The 17,527-nt window shown below is 39.1% G+C and overlaps 2 protein-coding genes across 3 annotated transcripts in view; one reads left to right on the forward strand and one right to left on the reverse strand.

The window, feature by feature from the left end:
* Positions 1-3,882, reverse strand: part of gabrb2a (gamma-aminobutyric acid type A receptor subunit beta2a) — a 242,438-nt gene extending 238,556 nt beyond the window's left edge. For both annotated transcript variants that reach the window (XM_060836867.1, XM_060836868.1), the window contains exons 1-3: positions 3,806-3,882; positions 3,582-3,673; positions 2,846-2,913 (exon numbers count right to left, since the gene is read on the reverse strand). In XM_060836867.1, coding sequence (XP_060692850.1) covers positions 2,846-2,913; positions 3,582-3,673; positions 3,806-3,882 — 237 coding nt within the window. The remainder of the gene's footprint in view (positions 1-2,845; positions 2,914-3,581; positions 3,674-3,805) is intronic.
* A 10,305-nt stretch (positions 3,883-14,187) lies between these two features.
* Positions 14,188-17,527, forward strand: part of LOC132823083 (gamma-aminobutyric acid receptor subunit alpha-6-like) — a 30,092-nt gene continuing 26,752 nt past the window's right edge. Inside the window, exons 1-5 of the mRNA XM_060836622.1 lie at positions 14,188-14,192; positions 14,840-14,970; positions 15,309-15,376; positions 15,854-16,074; positions 16,161-16,243. Of these exons, the coding sequence (XP_060692605.1) occupies positions 14,188-14,192; positions 14,840-14,970; positions 15,309-15,376; positions 15,854-16,074; positions 16,161-16,243 (508 nt within the window). The remainder of the gene's footprint in view (positions 14,193-14,839; positions 14,971-15,308; positions 15,377-15,853; positions 16,075-16,160; positions 16,244-17,527) is intronic.

The following is a 17,527-nucleotide window of genomic DNA, read 5'->3' on the forward strand; positions in this document are numbered from 1 at the left end:
TATTCAATTTACTGCATTCATGTTTTGTCAAACTATAATATATTTTTAATCTCCATGACAACCAATAAAGTTGTGCAATATATGAAAAAAGCAGAGAAAATATTCTTATTTCTTAAAGAAATGACTGTGTCACCAGTAAAAATAAATTTGAACATTTAACAGTTTCCAGTTGTCATGGATCCAATTTTCCTAATTGTATCACATAGAAGTTCGATAAATCCTGGATTTAAAATAATGCAAACGTGATGATACAAAAAAAAACTTGTGGTCAAGCCTAGAATGTTGCTATAAATTCTATTTTGAAAAGGAAATTAAATTTGTTTTAATAATCTAGAAACAAAATGATAACCTAATGCCCAACAATATTTTTGAAATATGTTAGCTAGTATGTACTTGAGATGACCAATCATTCTTATGCTTTCAACCATATATACAGACAAATGCAAAATACTAAAATAGTCACTTTTCATTCAAAGTATAATTAGAGAAAGGAGAAATTATATGTAAGATATTGTTACGAGTATCAGAATAATAATTTAATTGTAATTCAAGTGGTGTAACTGCTCAATTACAAACTGCCCAAACTAACCAAAGGCAAAATCTCACAGTAACATTAATAAATGAATACACATAGAAAACTAACTCATATCAGTAAGACACAGATCTCAAACTTGGGTTTAACTCCCTGCAGCTGTTTGTAAAAAGGTGTTGAATACACCCTCCAGACATTTGATAGCTGTCTTTTTCTCTTCCTCATTGTGATCAATATCAGTTGACATTACTTAAGTGAGACTTGGTGTGAGTTTTTACACCAGTTTACTAAGGAAAGTAGATGATTTCTCCCACAGTAAATGCTAGAAGAGAGTATTTTTTCCAACTAGTAACAAAATCAGCACTTACGCTGTATCAACAAACCAAGCAACCATTTTTAAAGAAGCAAAACTAGTTTTTGCAAAAAACTCCTTCCAGGTTGCCAATAAGTGAACATGTTTCTATTTTCAGGTTTGTAATAGTTGTTCACATCACAAGAAATTCAGGTGAGTATCCTAGTTGATTACAAACACTGCCATTTTTAAAACAAATCTTCAGTAATAGAATAACTGTTGAGATGTACAAGATGTTACATGCATTCATAACTTGTATTTACAATGTTGCTACAGTTCAGTATACCCACTAATAATGTGTTTAGTTTTAAAAATATATTGATCAATTGTTCTAAAGGAGATAACAGAGGCTGTGTGGAAAATGTAATTATTTAAATAACATCTAATCACATATTATCTGTTAGTTTAATGAGAAGAAAACATGAGGACATAGGCTATAAGCCAATGTTCAATAGTAAATATAGAGGTATAATGTGAGATCATGCAGTTGCATGCAAAAGTGATCACCTTATTTGTAGTCAACATACTTATTGCTTACCAAAAATAAAATAGTACAACCTATTTGATTGAAAAATCTACAAAAACAATGAGCTGAATTCATCCTGATTACTGCCCCTGTTCTCAACAGCTCCTGCTAACCTTTGTGCGATATGCGAATATACTGGAACACTAGATGGCAGTGCCAGAGGTCATTATGATGTGGCCTACATAACTGCCCTATAAAACTTTATATTATTGTGCTTACCTACATAAATAACAAGTCAAGAAGTTGATAAAATATAGACAAAAATTAATGTTTATAATCCTTCCTTTGCTTATTATTTTAAATTATACTTAAATACTGTGTTGGTATCCTTAGCCTTCCCACAGTTAAAATTATAGTTTACTACCAAGTAGGTTATGATCTATAGCAAATACTGGGTGTTGCAAAATTCCACCATCACATTCACCAAATCATCTTAAAATAGATTTCTGGCTGATTTTTTTAAATTGTCCAATTTCCATTATATTCCATGCAATTTTATTTTCTATCAAATTATTTAACCTATATATTTGAAATAATCAACGATACCGGATGAAAACAATGACACCATTAAAAAGCGCTCACCGCCCTTGAAAGTTATGGCACACTGAAACTTGGGTGCCAGTAGTACAAGCAGGATAACATCTGGAACTACCGGAGTTCCATCCACCTATCTGGTGACCTTGAGACAGCAATGTGCGAGAGGGGCATTCCTCTGTACAATTAAGCCAACGTGTAAACACAAGCATTGGATGTTGTACTTTTAAAATTACTTCGGGCACGACAACCATCTTTATGGAATTCAATACGTCTGGTGTGTCCAATCAAATGAAATGTACAAAGATTGAAAAGACTGTACGCGCAGTCCTCGTAAACGATGCTTCTTGCAAACCGTTAACTCCACTCTTCAAGAAAAAGAATTAGCCTGATGTAAGGCATCTGTGTTAAAATATTATTCTGTGGATACAGATATTAAACAAGATCCAGATTATTGGAGCTCTATTACGATGATATTTAAGACGCTCGTGTGTAAGTTTGGAGTCTGGATTTATTGTGTTGAGTGCAAAAATCAGCAGGGGACGCTATTGCACGAAGCAACAAACTCTCTCCAGCCCAGTACCTTGCCTAAAGGTTGCTCACAATTTCTCTCTGCTCAGCTCTCCAAAACAGTACCTAGCACATTCCAACATGCCCTTCTCTCTTTTTCTCTGCCCAATGCTTAGCTAATAAAATTCACATCACTCGTGAAACCTACGTGGCTGATACACTGATCCAGTGGATGCTGTTTGAATGAAATTGGTTTGAACTCAATGAATGCTCAGTCCTTCAAAGGCATGGGCACCGAAACGATCACTTTGAGAGCGTAAACTTATCACACTATTTCTGCGAATCAAAGGCTCCTGTGAAGATAGTTGCTGGAGGATACAGATGTACTCACCATATTGACTTCAGAAACCATATCTATACTGGCAATGTCAATGTTCATGCCAACACGCACAGGGTCACCTGCAGACAAACAAGATCGCCCGCAATGTGATCTCTTGAATTTAACTCTTCCATGCAGCTTATAGACCAAGTTCATTTCACAAGACGAGAACAGTTAACGTGGCTCCCATCACCCGTTCCCCCTTTTAAGCAGCTGAATATCACATTTCTCTAAACACATACAATACCCACCGACATCCGTTTCCATGCAACATTACTGTACAGTATGTGACTTGCATTTGATGTCCTATTTTACTGTGCCGAATATATATAAGTAATGTTACGGTCCAGAAGTGGTAGTTAAATGAAAATACTGCTAAAACGTTTTAGTTAATTTATATTAAAACTAAAATTTTAGCTCAATATGCCTTGGGGAGGAACATATCGTTGGAGTATCCCTCGCCTTAAATCATTTTGAAGCCTCTTTACAAAAATCTAACAGCTAATTACGAGCATGGGGCTGTAACAACTACCAGTACAACTTACAGGACTGTGATGCCTGGCTATCAAAACAAAAGACCCATTAAAGATGATACTGGCGAAACAGTGATACTCTGAAGTATGGAATTCGGTCAACTTGGGGGGGCACAAATTGTATTAACTTTCAAATCATTTCCAGATCCGTTTGACATAGTAATCAAGAGGGGCTTAAGACTGTAAGGAATCACATTAAGAATAAATCAAATTACCTCCAAAATCTGGCCTCAAACGGATGTCATAGCCCTTCAGCAGTCTATCAACCGTCTCCTTTACCAATGACATATTACTGGGATCATTGACACTAGATCGAGAGGGAGAGAACACAGTTAAGAATGTGGTTTATCCTAAGGTTGAAGTAAATGTGGCATTTGCAAATGAAGGGGTGCAGGGAGAGAGAGAGAGACACCTCCAGCTGCCCGGCGCTATGGCTTACCTTTGTGCACAGACCATCGCCACTAGCAAAGGGAACGAGAAAGCGCTAAAGTAGCCCCTTTTCCGAACTCTCAGCATCCCTAAGTTTTCAGACGATTTCGTTTTTTTTTCAAGGGAAGGCAGCAGGAGAGAGAAAGAGAGAGAGAGAGAGAGGCAGACAGGATCCAACTTATTCTGACCAGTGCAGTAATTCCAAGGTGGGGGGCGCCTGCGCACACTCCTCACTCACAACATCAAAAGGCAGAGGAAGCAGCTTCACTTTGCAAATATATAAATATATACTGATGCAGGAAGGGGCAAAACGGAGAGAGGAGTGAGGGAAGATGGCATGAGGGAGAGGAAGGGGAAAACAAGATGTCTGTTGTTTTCTAAGCACCGTCTGTTTTCTTCCGTCCCTTTTCTTTTTTACATATGTTTGTTTTTCTTCTTCCCCTTTCTTTTAGATGCTGATTGTTAAAGCATCCGAGAATGCCAGGGAGGAAGGACCACCGTGCGCTTGCCTCCGCCGAAAATCTTGGCGCATGGTGCTGTTCTGAAATCGCTATCCTCTGAGCCGACTCGTCATTCCCACAGAGGATGGGGGGGGGGGGGGTGCTGGGGCAGGGGCAAAATATTCTTTTTTTAAAAAAAATGGAATTTGGTTAATTCCGAGAGTAGCTCGGGATGTGGACACGCATAACGCACTGCTTCCCTTGAAATAAAAAGGGAGTGGAAAAACACTCGCGAAGATGCGAGCCTGCCAGCTTCCGCCTGGCTCCACATTAACATTCGTGACCACGCAGGGACACGTTCGTCGCCTCTCTCTATTTGCTATAGTATTTTGTTTTGGAATGGAAGGGGAGGGGGGGAACTGTTGGAGTTAATTTTTTTTTAAATATATTTATTTTGCATTCGTGCCCGACCTCAGTGCTGAGAGTTGTGTCAGGTCTGGGCGGTGAGTGTGCTCTTCCTGCACAGGATGGAACTGTTCACCGCAGCGAGCGCGTGCACCCAGCTCGAGCCCAACGGTTCCTTTTTTTCAAAAATCTAACGGACGCCGGATCACGTGAGAGCGGGCTCGGATCATGTTTTGGGGGGGGGGGTGGGGGGGTGGGGGTGGAAGTGAGTTCCTGGGCAGGAACAGGCAGCAGTGACCCATGCACAGGTCCCCTCTCCGCCCCCTTTTAAACTCGCCCTTTCCGCTGCCACGCGCCCGCGGGGATTTCGTGAATGCAGCACCTCTCGCGGCACGTGACGTACATGTGAGATTCCCAGCTCCGTCCATGCGAATGCCTTGAGATGGTACACTTGAGATTTACGATGCTTTCCCCAACCCCCCCCCCCCACACACACACACACACACTTCGGATGGTAAAAGGTTTTGCAACAGTGCAATCGGTTTTCTTCACTCAAAAGATAAACAGATGTTTTGGTGCCACTTTGCAAGCACCTGTACTGAGCAGCTGTGTGTGAATTTTGAGGCTGGGCTTCACTGTTCAATTACGGAAAATCCACAACAATTTGAACTTGAATCCGATCGAGCTTAATGATTTCCAATAAATTACGATTGTCTGCCTGAATTGAATTGACTATTGGAAATAAATTCAGTGTGTTGTAACTTTTGAAAGTGGAAAAAAAAATGATATCCCAATTCATTTCTTAAATACAAATTGCAAAGTATAATTCAATATGTATTTACAATGTACACTTAATGAGGAAGATGACGAAAATGCAAATTGTTCAGTGCTTCTGACAATTGCATTATTGCACCTGTTTTCATGTGATGGTTACAGTAGTTTTGCTCATAGAACCCCTAGAGTATGGAAGCAGGTCATTTGACCCATCAAGTCCACACTGAACTTCCAAAGAGCATCCCACCCAGACCACCCCCAACCCAACACCTGCATTTAATACAGCAAAAAACACGTAGCTTACACATCCTGATATACTATGGGCCAATCCACCTAATCTACACACCTTTGGATTGTGGGAGAAAACCAGAACACCTGGAGCAGTCACACACTGAGAGAATGTACAAATTCCACATAGTCACCCGAGGGTAGAATGGAACCCAGGTCCCTGACGCTGTGAGCCACTGGTGCTAATCACCTTGCCACCCCAATTATGATTATTCTGATCTTATTCGGAAATGATGGGTGTAGAATTCAATAAGGATTTAAATCACAACAGATATTTTATGAATTCTAAGGTGACCTATCCCTGTCTCCAACTTGTTATGTAAACTGAACCATAACAATTTACAGTGCTGGATACCATGGTTACCACAAAACTCGAAATCATTAGTGGAAGTTTTATTCTAAAGCTCCCACATTCTAACATTTGATTCGAACAGCTATTCAACCAGAATAAAAAAGGTAACTTTCTGTGGATCTAGTTTGCCTTCTATCATCCTGGCATGAAATGTATACTGAAGATGTGAAGACTATCAGAATTACATCAGGCACCTCAGCGGCATATGAAGAAAAATTGAATTCTATTATACTAGCTGAAATTTTAAATTTGAAATGTTTTGGAATGTTCTTTTATAAGTTTTTTGAATAAAATATAATGGTCAGAAATAAATGCTAATAAAGCCCCATGCAAAATGGATGAGCAACGAGATGAGTTAACGGGTAGGTTATTCAAGAATTGCACACTTCTCACATTTCAATCACACTCAAACTGTGTGTGTTCTAAGATATCGGTACAGGTTTAAATGCTGAGCCAGATAAATACTAAGATTCACTTATCTCCAAACCTCCAGGATTTAAATTGCACCAAAGTATAATGCCAAACTTTTGGCTTGGACATTTATATACTATTTTTGAGAAGATTTATATACTGTACTATACTTCGCTATCTTCGCTATCAGTAAGTTGTACATACAAAAATGTACTTCTTTCACAAAATCTTATATCTTCTATTCAGGATTACTATGAAGTGCTTGAGAAATGTTTCCATGTCAAAGCACAAAAGATAATTAACAAGAAGTAAAAATGTTGGAAATAATGTATTTCGGTAATTCATGAAAGTAGAATGAAATTGGATAAAGGGAACATTTTCAGATCACAATATAGCAACTGGCATCTCATTAAAAATGTTCTAAGGTGTCAGGTTTTCTCAGGTGGGTAAAACTATCGCAGATTAACTTAATGTGGAGAAATGCACTTTGACTCTAAGAAAGACAAGTCATGGTATTTTCCTAATAGAAGATGAGGTGATTTCAGTAGTTAGTTTCTTTTCTTCAATATACGCTATTCATAATATTTGCTAAGTACATTCCAAAACTTTTCAAATTGACAGTTACAGAAAGTGAAAAAGAATTCAACTTTCCTTCGCACACTACACATGACACGAAACTCAATTCATCACAGCATAGTCCACTCTAAGGTGTCTCAATGCAACTTTATTACTCTTGAGATAAAGGCATAAAAATATGTTATGTAGCTGGAAAGATCAATAAAAGAGAGTGCATAAAGACAAAAATAATCAAAAATGGCAAAATAAATGTAACCTTTATTGGTGGACTTTTAACTGCCCTCTGAAATGGTCTAGTAAATCATTCAGCTCAAGGGCAGTTAGGAACAGATAACAAATACTGGCCTTGCCAGTGACAGCTATGTTCCATGAAAGAACACAAAATACTCAGGAAAAAAAAGCAACAAGTGCCAATTCAGTTCTACAGAGCTTTGGTCAGACCCCAATTCAATATTCTGTTCAGTTTTGGGTACTTCAGGGAAGTGTTTGCACTTGAAGATGGCACAGTAGAATATTGCTAGAATGATATTGAGTCTGAAAGTTTCAAACTACAAAGGTACATTGTACAATAGAAATATGTGGTCAGGAGTTTGTAATTTAGGCCCCTGGGTCAGTTGTGCCATTCAGTGAACATATGGCTAATCTGTGACAACTGAATCTAAGGATAACAAATCTGTCTTCACTTGATAATTCTTAATGCCGTTGATCAATAAAACTTATTAGTCTTAGGTTAGAAATTAACAATTGAAAAGTGTTCTAAACTTCTATTACAAAACCCAAAATTCTGCAGATGCTGAAAATATGAATCAAAAGCACAACTTCCTGAAAATGTTCAGCAGGTCTGGCAGCATCCTCAAAGTAAAAAACAGAGTTAATATTTCAGGTCAATACCTTTCTTTAGAAGTTCTGACAATACAATTCATGATCATCTACAAGTGTAATAGTGTGGATCAGCTAACAGATGAAGAATATTTGAGGACCAAGATCTCAAATCCAAGATTAAGTTCATGATTTGACAGGCAGCAATGATCACCATTCATTTACTATGGCAACTTGCATAATCTCCAGCAGGTACTGCAAAGCACTGGAGAAGTACCTGTAGTGATGTCCACTCCTAAGCTTTTTTTTAAATATTTGTTGATCAGATTGGGACATTAATGACTCGGCTGGTATTTATGCCAATCCCAGTTGCCTTAGAGAAAGTGATGGTGAGCTATCTCCTGGAACAGTCACAGTCTTTGGAATTTAGGGATACCATAGAGATGTTGAGAAGTGAGTTCCAGGACTTTGATCCAATGATAATGAAGCATGGTGACATTGCTCCAAATCAAGATGATGTGTGGATTGAAGGACTCTTTGCAAGGGGCATTCCCATTACCTTTCGAGGTGATTAGCTTGAGGGTTCGTAAGATATTACTGGAGGAGCTTTAATGCAGGGCACCTATTAGACTATATACCCCATACACTGTTGCCTCAATGCATCATGGTGACGGAATTGAATGTTGATGGTTGTGGATGTGGTACCAAACATGTGGGCTGTTTTGTTGTGCATGTCAATCTTCCTGTGTTTTGTTGCAATTGCATTCATCCAGGAGAGTCAAAAATATTCCATCTCACCCTTGTCTTGTGAATAATGGACAGGCACCGTGGAAACAGTGATGAATGGGCGGCACGATGGTTAGCACTGCTGCTTCACAGCGCCAGAGACCCGGGTTCAATTCCCGCCTCAGGCGACTCTCTGTTTGGAGTTTGCACATTCTCCCCGTGTCTGCGTGGGTTTCCTCCGGGTGCTCTGGTTTCCTCCCACAATCCAAAAATGTGCAGGTTAAGTGAATTGGCCATGCTAAATTGCCCGTAGTGTTAGGTGAAGGGGTAAATGTAGGAGAATGGGTCTGGGTGGGTTACGCTTTGGCGGGTCAGTGTGGACTTGTTGGGCTGAAAGGTCTGTTTCCACACTGTAGGTAATCTAATCTAAGTTACTCAATGCAGAATTCTAAGATTCTGACCCATTCTTGTAGCTGCAGTATTTATGTGACTAGTCCAATTCAGCTTCTGGTTAAAGGTTATCCTCAGGACATTGATGGCAGAGGATTCAGTAATGGTAGTGCCACTGAATGATAAGGGGCAATGATTGCATTCTTTCTTGTTAAAGATGGTCATAGCCTGGAATTTGTATAATGTAAATGTTATTTGCCACTTACGGTTACATTTCCTGAATATTATCCAGATATTCCCTACTTCTGATCTTACAATAGAGAAAAGGTTATTGATGAAGCAGATGAAGATGCTTGGACCTAGGAAACTACCCTATAGAACCCCTGCGATACTGTCCTGCCGCTGAGATGATTAATCATCACAACCACAATCACTTCCATTGCACCAGGTATGATGGTAATGCAGAATGTCACCTTCTGATTATCATGAATTCCAGTTTTACTAGAGCTCATGATACCACACTAGGTCAAATACAACCTTGGTATTAAGGTCGGACCTCACAAGCTTAACGGTGCTGCCAGAACCCAAACCCAGACTCAGTAAGAAGATTATTACTTTACAAGTGCTGCTTCGTAGCATTTTTGATGATCCCTTCATCACTGATGATCAAAAGTTGACTGATAAGGTAATAATTGGTTGGTTTGAATTTGACCCTCTTTCTGTGCACTGGACATACCTGAACAATTTTCAACATGGTTGGGTAAATGCCAGTGTTGTAGCTATACTGAAACAGCCTGGCCAAGGGTGTGGTTTTCGTACTATTGCTGGATTGTTGTCAGGTCTCCTGGCTTTTGCTATATCAGCAACTTAAGCAGTTTCTATTAATCACATGGAGTGAATCAATTGTTGGAAGACTGGCAATGGTGATGCTGAGGACTCAGGAGGAGTCCAAGATGAATCATCCACTTGGGGCTTCTGGCTGAAGATGGATACATTGAATTTGGCATACCTTGTAGTTTGCACTCATGTGCTGGGCTCTCCTGTCATTGAAGATGTGGATAATGGTGGATGTGGCAGAACTGCAGACTTTACCAGTAATGACCTTTAGGATTCAGTCAACTCAGTTTATTGCACCAAGGCACACTTGATGTAAAGATTGAAGTCCCTCACCCCGAGCACTCCCCCAAAGTGATGTTTAGCTTAGAGGTACTGTATACTGAACCATCAGCTGATGCTGGGGTGATAGATAGTAATTAGTGGGGCAGTTCTGTCCTCATGATAAATCTAATACCATGTTACTTAATGGGATCAAGAGAACTTCCAGGGCAACTTCTTCCTGACTGTATACCATCTGGAGTGGATTTGTCTTGCCAGTGGATAGAATGTACCCAGGGATGGCAATGAGACGCAGATCTAACTCCTGAACCAGCTGCTATACTCAGACTGTGGTCACAACTGGAGACCCCCAAAGGACAGCAGAGACACCTTAAGGAGACAGCCACAAACAAGCAGGAATAGAGGGATACAGACACATCAGATTAGTTTAGAATGGCATCATGGTCAGTACAGGCATGGTGGTTGAAGGCCATGTTCCTGTGCTGTACTGTTCTTTGTTCTATATGAACTCCAACATCCATGAAAAGGTCAAACACCCCCGCTGACTCATGGGAGTTCCTGGCTTTTGACCAACCAAAATGAAGAATGTTCACTCACAAAGGCACCAAACATGGGGAGAGAATTTTCTTGGAATTTGCAGACATAAAATAGAGGCTTTAGAGGGAGAGCGGAAACCAATAAACAACCAATCTATGAAGTGTTAAGGCACTGCCTGCCCATATGTGGCAGAGCCTATAGATCGGGTATTGGACATATCAGCCATCTCTGACTTCAATAGATAACCACTTAGATCAAAGCATCATAGAATCCTAAGCATGTGGAAGCAGGCCATTTGGCCCATTGAGTCCACATTGACCCTCTGAAGACCACCCACCTAGACCCACCACCCTACTTACCCCTGTAGCCCTGCATTTTCCCATGGCTAATCCACCTAGCCTGCACTTCCCTGAATAGATGGAATATAATGTGGGGGAAATGTGAGGTTATGCATTTAGGCAGGAAGAATTGAGTTGAATATTATTCAGTTGGGGAAAGACTGCAGAAAGCTATGTAACAAAATTTGAGAGTCCTTATTAATAAATTACAAAAAAAGTTAGCATCCAAGTTCAGCAAGTAATAAGAAAGGTAAATAGAATGTCAAAGGGAATAGCATATAAAAATAGGGAGGTATTGCTAAAGATATATAAGGCACTAACTGAACCACAGCTGGAACACTACAAGTACTTTTGGGCCCCTTATGTAAGGAAAGTTAATCTGACACTGGAGGCAGCCCAGAGAAGATTCATTAGCTGATACCAGGTATGAGGAGAGATTGAGTAGGTTGGTACTGCACTCATTGGAATTTGTAAGAATGAAACAAACTTATTGAAACATACAAGATTCTTAGGGGATTTGACAAGGTGGTTGCAAAAGAGGCTGTTTCTTCTTGTGGAAGAGTCCAGGATCAGAGGACATTTTCTCAGAGTAAGGGGTGGTCTATTTAAGACAGATGTAGGAGGGGAGCAAATCTGTAGAATTATTTATTGGGGAAGGCAATCAAGGATGGGTCATTAACTATATTCAAGGCTAACATAGACAAATTTTAGTCACTAAGGGATTCAAGGGAAACAGAAGGATAGTGGAGATGGGATTTATTAAACCAGCCACGATCTCATTGAATGGGGAAGTAAACTCATTTGGCTGAAGAGCTTACTTCAGCTCATAGTCTTATGGTCTTTCAACTGATTTCCAAATCATCCGAGGTCCTGACGAATTGCCTAAAAGGAGTTACAACGGATATAATTACTTCCACGCTGAAACAGAATGTTGACGATCTCTTTACGCTTCTTCCGTTAACCCAATGGTGGGTCCACACCAAGTCTTTTCAAGATACAAGAGCAAAATACTGCAAAAACAAAAACAGACATTGCTGGAAAAGCTCAGCGAGTTTGGTAGCACCTCTGGAGAGAAATCAGAGTTAACGTTTCGCGTCGAGTGACCTTTTCTCAGAACTACTCAGAAAATACTACAAATATTAGAAATAAAGGCAGCAGATACTGGGCAAGATTTAACAGGTCGTGCAGTATGTGTAGAGAGAGGACACGTGCCCGTAAGATATTGAAAAAAAAATCTAAAATTATGCATTTGCTAAAGTTTTGAGCAGTTACCAGTTAATAAGCCATTTCACGAGGCTTTGCCGTTTTGTACATGAAATAATTAGAAATGCATTTATAGATTTCTTTTCCCCGCTCCAATCCCGACACCAACATACACGGTTCGCCTCCTCGATGTGCAGTTTACATATGTATTATTGGGAATGTATTAAATAATTGTGACAATCCCCAATCCACCAGCTCCATATGACTTTTTTGATGCCCCCATCAGGTACGAAGTCCACGCAATTCCATGCAAAAGTGTTAGAGCGGATTTGTGTCGTCATCCTTCGCGTTGTTCTTTGACATTAAACATGAATATTGAAAACATTAAATATCAACAAATGATTTTCTCTTAGAAAATATGCTTACAATGACAGCAATTCTTGAGGATAAGAATGGAAATGAAATGTTAATTATTTCCTACGCACAACTTTCAGCCTTATTTGATTCGAGGTCAGGGTCCTTGATATTGATTCTGGTACTGCTCCTGATGGCATCGAGAATTCACATCAGCAAGCAAAGTACGAAGAAACGTGATATTTATTAAGTACTAGAACGTTGTAGCAGTAGATATAACTAACTGATTTATAAACTTATGACTTAAACTCATGTAAAGTGAAAATCGTAATTTACTATAACAAAGATAGCTTTTGCTTTACAGGAGGAAGGACTGGAGATATAAGTATTTACCAAGGTAGAGACAAAAAGCCTTAACCGTTTCCCATTGCTTAGATAAACACAATAGCAACAATGGATTCAACCCTGAATGCCATCACGTGAGTCCACAGCAGAACACACTGGCTGTTGGCTGTCTTGTTTTACAAGGTTACTATGATTGGGTATGTCTCAATTTATGTTAGTTTGCACGGACATTCCGTGGATTAAGAGGGTTATCTTCTGTTCAAAATTATATAAGAGAACTTTCTTCTGTCAGACTCCATTATTCTCTCCAATGTTCAGCGCGGATGGATACAAGTGGCACGGGGATAACGTGCCAAGTGTGTGTGTGTGTGTGTGTCCGTTCATCCATGTGTATAACACATGGAAGTTGAAAATTGAACAGCACTGATTCAGGTAACACTAGGAAACGACATAAGTGTGGGAAGCGATAACGACTGAGTGGTCCATTAACATTATATTAGTTTAATGTGTAAGTGGTTTGAGTGGTGGCGGCATTAGTGTTGGTGGAGTGAAAATAGGTCATAAAGCATTTTCATGAAAATTTTACCTAATACACTTGTCAATTCATAGCTAGTCGTAAAATAAATTCCACATGTACTAAACAATATAGATTAATTCAAAATGTAAGGTTTGTTGTATATTTTATTCAAACGTGAAGAATCCATATCAAGTGTTACATTTGAGTTAATGAACATTGAGATGAAGACTGATAGAATGATCTGAAGTTTACATGAGAGATACAGACCATTCAGTTCAACTGATCTGCACTATTATTAATATTCCACTTAGGATAACTCCATCCCAACTATCATGTAGGTTAATAAGTGTACCTTATTGGCAACTGCGCTGTTGACTGGGTAAGCGCACATATAATTGAAATTGTTTGCTTAATAGCACGTTCTTTCACAGGGGTATGTTTAAGAGTTAAATCAGGGAATTAAACTCGACAACGTTTTGACTGCTGACCAACAGGTTTGGAGAAAGCTGAATAACGCTCGGCTTCAGCAGCGTAGCTGTCACCAAAATTCCCACTTGTTCTTCCCCGTACTAATTCTGATTATCTGGATTATATCTGATAAACAGATAATGCTTATCACTTAATCCTTCAAACCATCGCAAAATTGCTTGAATGTTGAAGAGGGGAGAAGGATTGAGAGGGAGGGAGACACCGTGTGTGATAATCTCAGATGGATTCGTGGAGACTGGCAGTGTATAAACACTGATAAATTACCAGTACATGAGCTATTTGTTAGTTATTTAAAATACAGTGTCCGACGAAATGCGGTAATTCGCAATCTAATCTGTCCCGTCTGGGTGTCCATGCCTTGCCAGGATCCCTGACGGCTTCTCGCTAATTCCTGCCAAAAGTATCAGTGGATTTCTTGCTTTTAATCTCCCATGATGCCTTATTCGATTATTGTCAATGTTCGCCATCCCGGACCGGCTGTTAAACTCTTTAGTTTTAAACTGAGGCGCTCAGTTGAGCCTCGACAGCAACAGAGAAATAAAACGAGAGTGAAAAATGCCCCCTGCAAGTGCAATGGGCTCAACACTGAGGTACTAAAGTGTTCTTTTATCGTTGCTTTTATTCTTCGTGAAATGGCACAATGACGGCAAAAGTGAGGAAGCTTAGAATATGGGACATGCAAATGGTTACTGCTGACATGAGATCTGTGGTTGCAATGCCTACCAGCCGCGTGGGTTTACTGATTTTTGTCTGTTACACAGCACTGTGGTGGTGAGTCTATCTTATTTACATTTCTACTGAGTTGAAACCTTTTGTTGTTCTCTCCACGTATTTTATTACGATGTAGCCTTTTATCGTCTTGTCGCATTTAAATAGATGGATAGCAAAGCGAAAACAAAGGCAGACACTTTCGCCTTTGATTACCAAAGGTGCCCTTGACCTTAATGTTGATTTGTATTTACAGTATAGGAGAGACGCTCATAAATAGCTCTTCTAATCAAGACAAAGAAGTAAGAGTCCATTCGGAAAACATTACACGTATTCTCGATAGACTTCTCGATGGATATGATAATAGGCTACGACCCGGTTTTGGAGGTAAGTAATTATATCTTTTTGCACGTACCTCTTTGGCTTGCAACAGATTCAAACCTATTTTCACCCCTTATATGACGTACATCTTCATCGATGTGATTTCAAGTCTGAACAAATCATAAATGTTTACAGTGTATAGTAGGACGGTCCATCGCGACACTTTTGCAAGAACCGAGACAATGGTGGAACTCAATGCTGTCCATAAACGTTGTCGTTCAAACTTTGAGGGTTTTAAAGGCATTGTCTTCTATATTCTTCACATGTGGCAAGTTAATGCATCGTGCACTGACAGAAAAGCCCTAGTCAAGATGATTTTTCAAACCTTGTTTCATCTTTTCTAGGTCCTGTTACTGAAGTGAAAACTGACATATACGTGACAAGTTTCGGTCCTGTATCTGACGTCGATATGGTATGATAATGATAATTAAAATGATTCTCCAATCCTTGCTTTATTGTTCTCAAACAAAACAAAAAATAGTCATACTACACTTGCTTATCGACATCAGCTTCCCATTTCACCGCCTGCAGTCCCGTTCATATTCGATTTATATCTTGGCATCTAAGCAAAATATCATTAAAAAGATTATTCGCCTTAATCTGTTTGACAATCCCTGCCGCTATTGGCTTCATTGTTGGCAACAATCAACGTTACACAGTATTGTAATCTCTTGGAGAAAAAAAGCATTTGTCTTTTTAAGGAAGCCAAGCAAGACTTTAACCATGGAAGAAACTGAGGGGTCTTTTTAAACTATGGATGTGGACATTGAGTAATTCATTGAACATTGGTACTGTTTGTGGGTCAAAGCATTATACATCGAAAGACCATGACTTGTAGTAAAAGTGATGCAATGCAGTCTTTTAAAGTGGGTTTATTATAATTTTACAGGAGTATACCATGGATGTCTTTTTCCGTCAAACTTGGATTGATAAGAGGCTAAAATTTGATGGACCTATTGAAATACTTAGATTGAATAACTTAATGGTTAACAAAATTTGGACTCCAGACACCTTCTTCAGAAATGGAAAAATGTCCATTGCTCACAACATGACGACTCCCAACAAGCTTTTCAGAATCATGCAAAACGGCACTATTCTTTACACCATGAGGTGGGTCATAGTAGTTTGATCATACTTTACACTTATTCTATTTGATAGCTACGTAACATTAAATATATTTTCTCCTCCAATTCCAGACTGACCATAAATGCAGCATGTCCTATGAGACTAGTGAACTTCCCAATGGATGGACATGCATGTCCGTTGAAGTTTGGCAGCTGTAAGTGAGTGTTCATTTCTTAATCAAAAGTAGGAACGATCCAAATACTAAATCAAGAGTTAAATGAATTTATAGGGTTAGAGTTCTAACATCTACAAGGACGGTTCTAGAAAAGCAGAGGGCTGCTCACATGATACGAAATGCAAACTGGAGATATCCAATTATAAATTAATTTAGAATTCATACTATGAGGGCTGATTTGGTAGCACTACTTTTGACTCTGGATCAGAAAATTACAGGTTCAAACTTTGCTCCAGAAACTAGTGTGCACAGCTTCAGCCGACTCTCCCACGTAGCACTTCATTTTTAACTCTGATCTGACTGCCCTTTTAGATGGGCATAAAGTATCTTTTTGGCAGTATACACTATATATTACTCTCAGATTTTTGGCCAACATGTATTGATAAAACAGACTATCTGGTCATGTTATTGTTTTGGGGACTTCATTGAGTACAAATTGCCTGCCACTATCCTGAATTACAACAATGATTGCATTTTAAAGAAGCTCACAATTGCTGTAATTATGAGGTCATGAAAGATACTATATAAGTGCAGTTTTGTTCCTTTTATGTGTGTGTATATGTAATTGACCAATGAGTTGAAGCATGTAATCTTATTCTGTACAATCAGTCTTGCTGCGGTCACAAATATTATAATAATGTTCCAGCAGAATATGTAGGTTAGCTGTGTCTCTTATATCCTTGATCTCACTATCCATTTTTAACATCTTGTAGATAACCCTTTTCTTCTTTGAATATTTTTTTGTTATCTAGCGCAATGGTTGAAGAATGCGTTTCAAACAAATAAGTCATGTCAAACCTGCTTTCGAAATTACAATGTTATAATAATATGAAAGGGATAAAGCAATTATTAACTTAGGGAATTAGTGAGAAGTGTCTGCCTACTTTCACTGCAGAGTCAGTCTATACTTGGCAAGAACATGAACAGAACAGGAACATGGAGGGAGCAGAACATGAAGACAGCAGGGGAATAGAGAAGACATTAAGGAAACATGGAAAGAGCAGAGACATGCCGAGAAGACAGCATAGAGTGAGCAGGAACACTGGTGGAGCAGAGCAAGCTTCTGGCTGCCTATAATGAGCTTACTTTTGATCGAAGCATTTTCACATTATTTCATGCACATTTTAGAACTACAAATCTAAGAATGCAACCAAGAAGAAGTGTGACTTACACATTATGTGTAAAATTAGTTGTGGTTAATAATACAAAGTGGGCGATAGGTTGCCAATTTACAATTTCATACTCCACTTGATTTGTTTTCTT

Source organism: Hemiscyllium ocellatum, chromosome 16 (assembly GCF_020745735.1).
Source record: "Hemiscyllium ocellatum isolate sHemOce1 chromosome 16, sHemOce1.pat.X.cur, whole genome shotgun sequence".
Lineage (NCBI taxonomy): Eukaryota > Metazoa > Chordata > Chondrichthyes > Orectolobiformes > Hemiscylliidae > Hemiscyllium > Hemiscyllium ocellatum.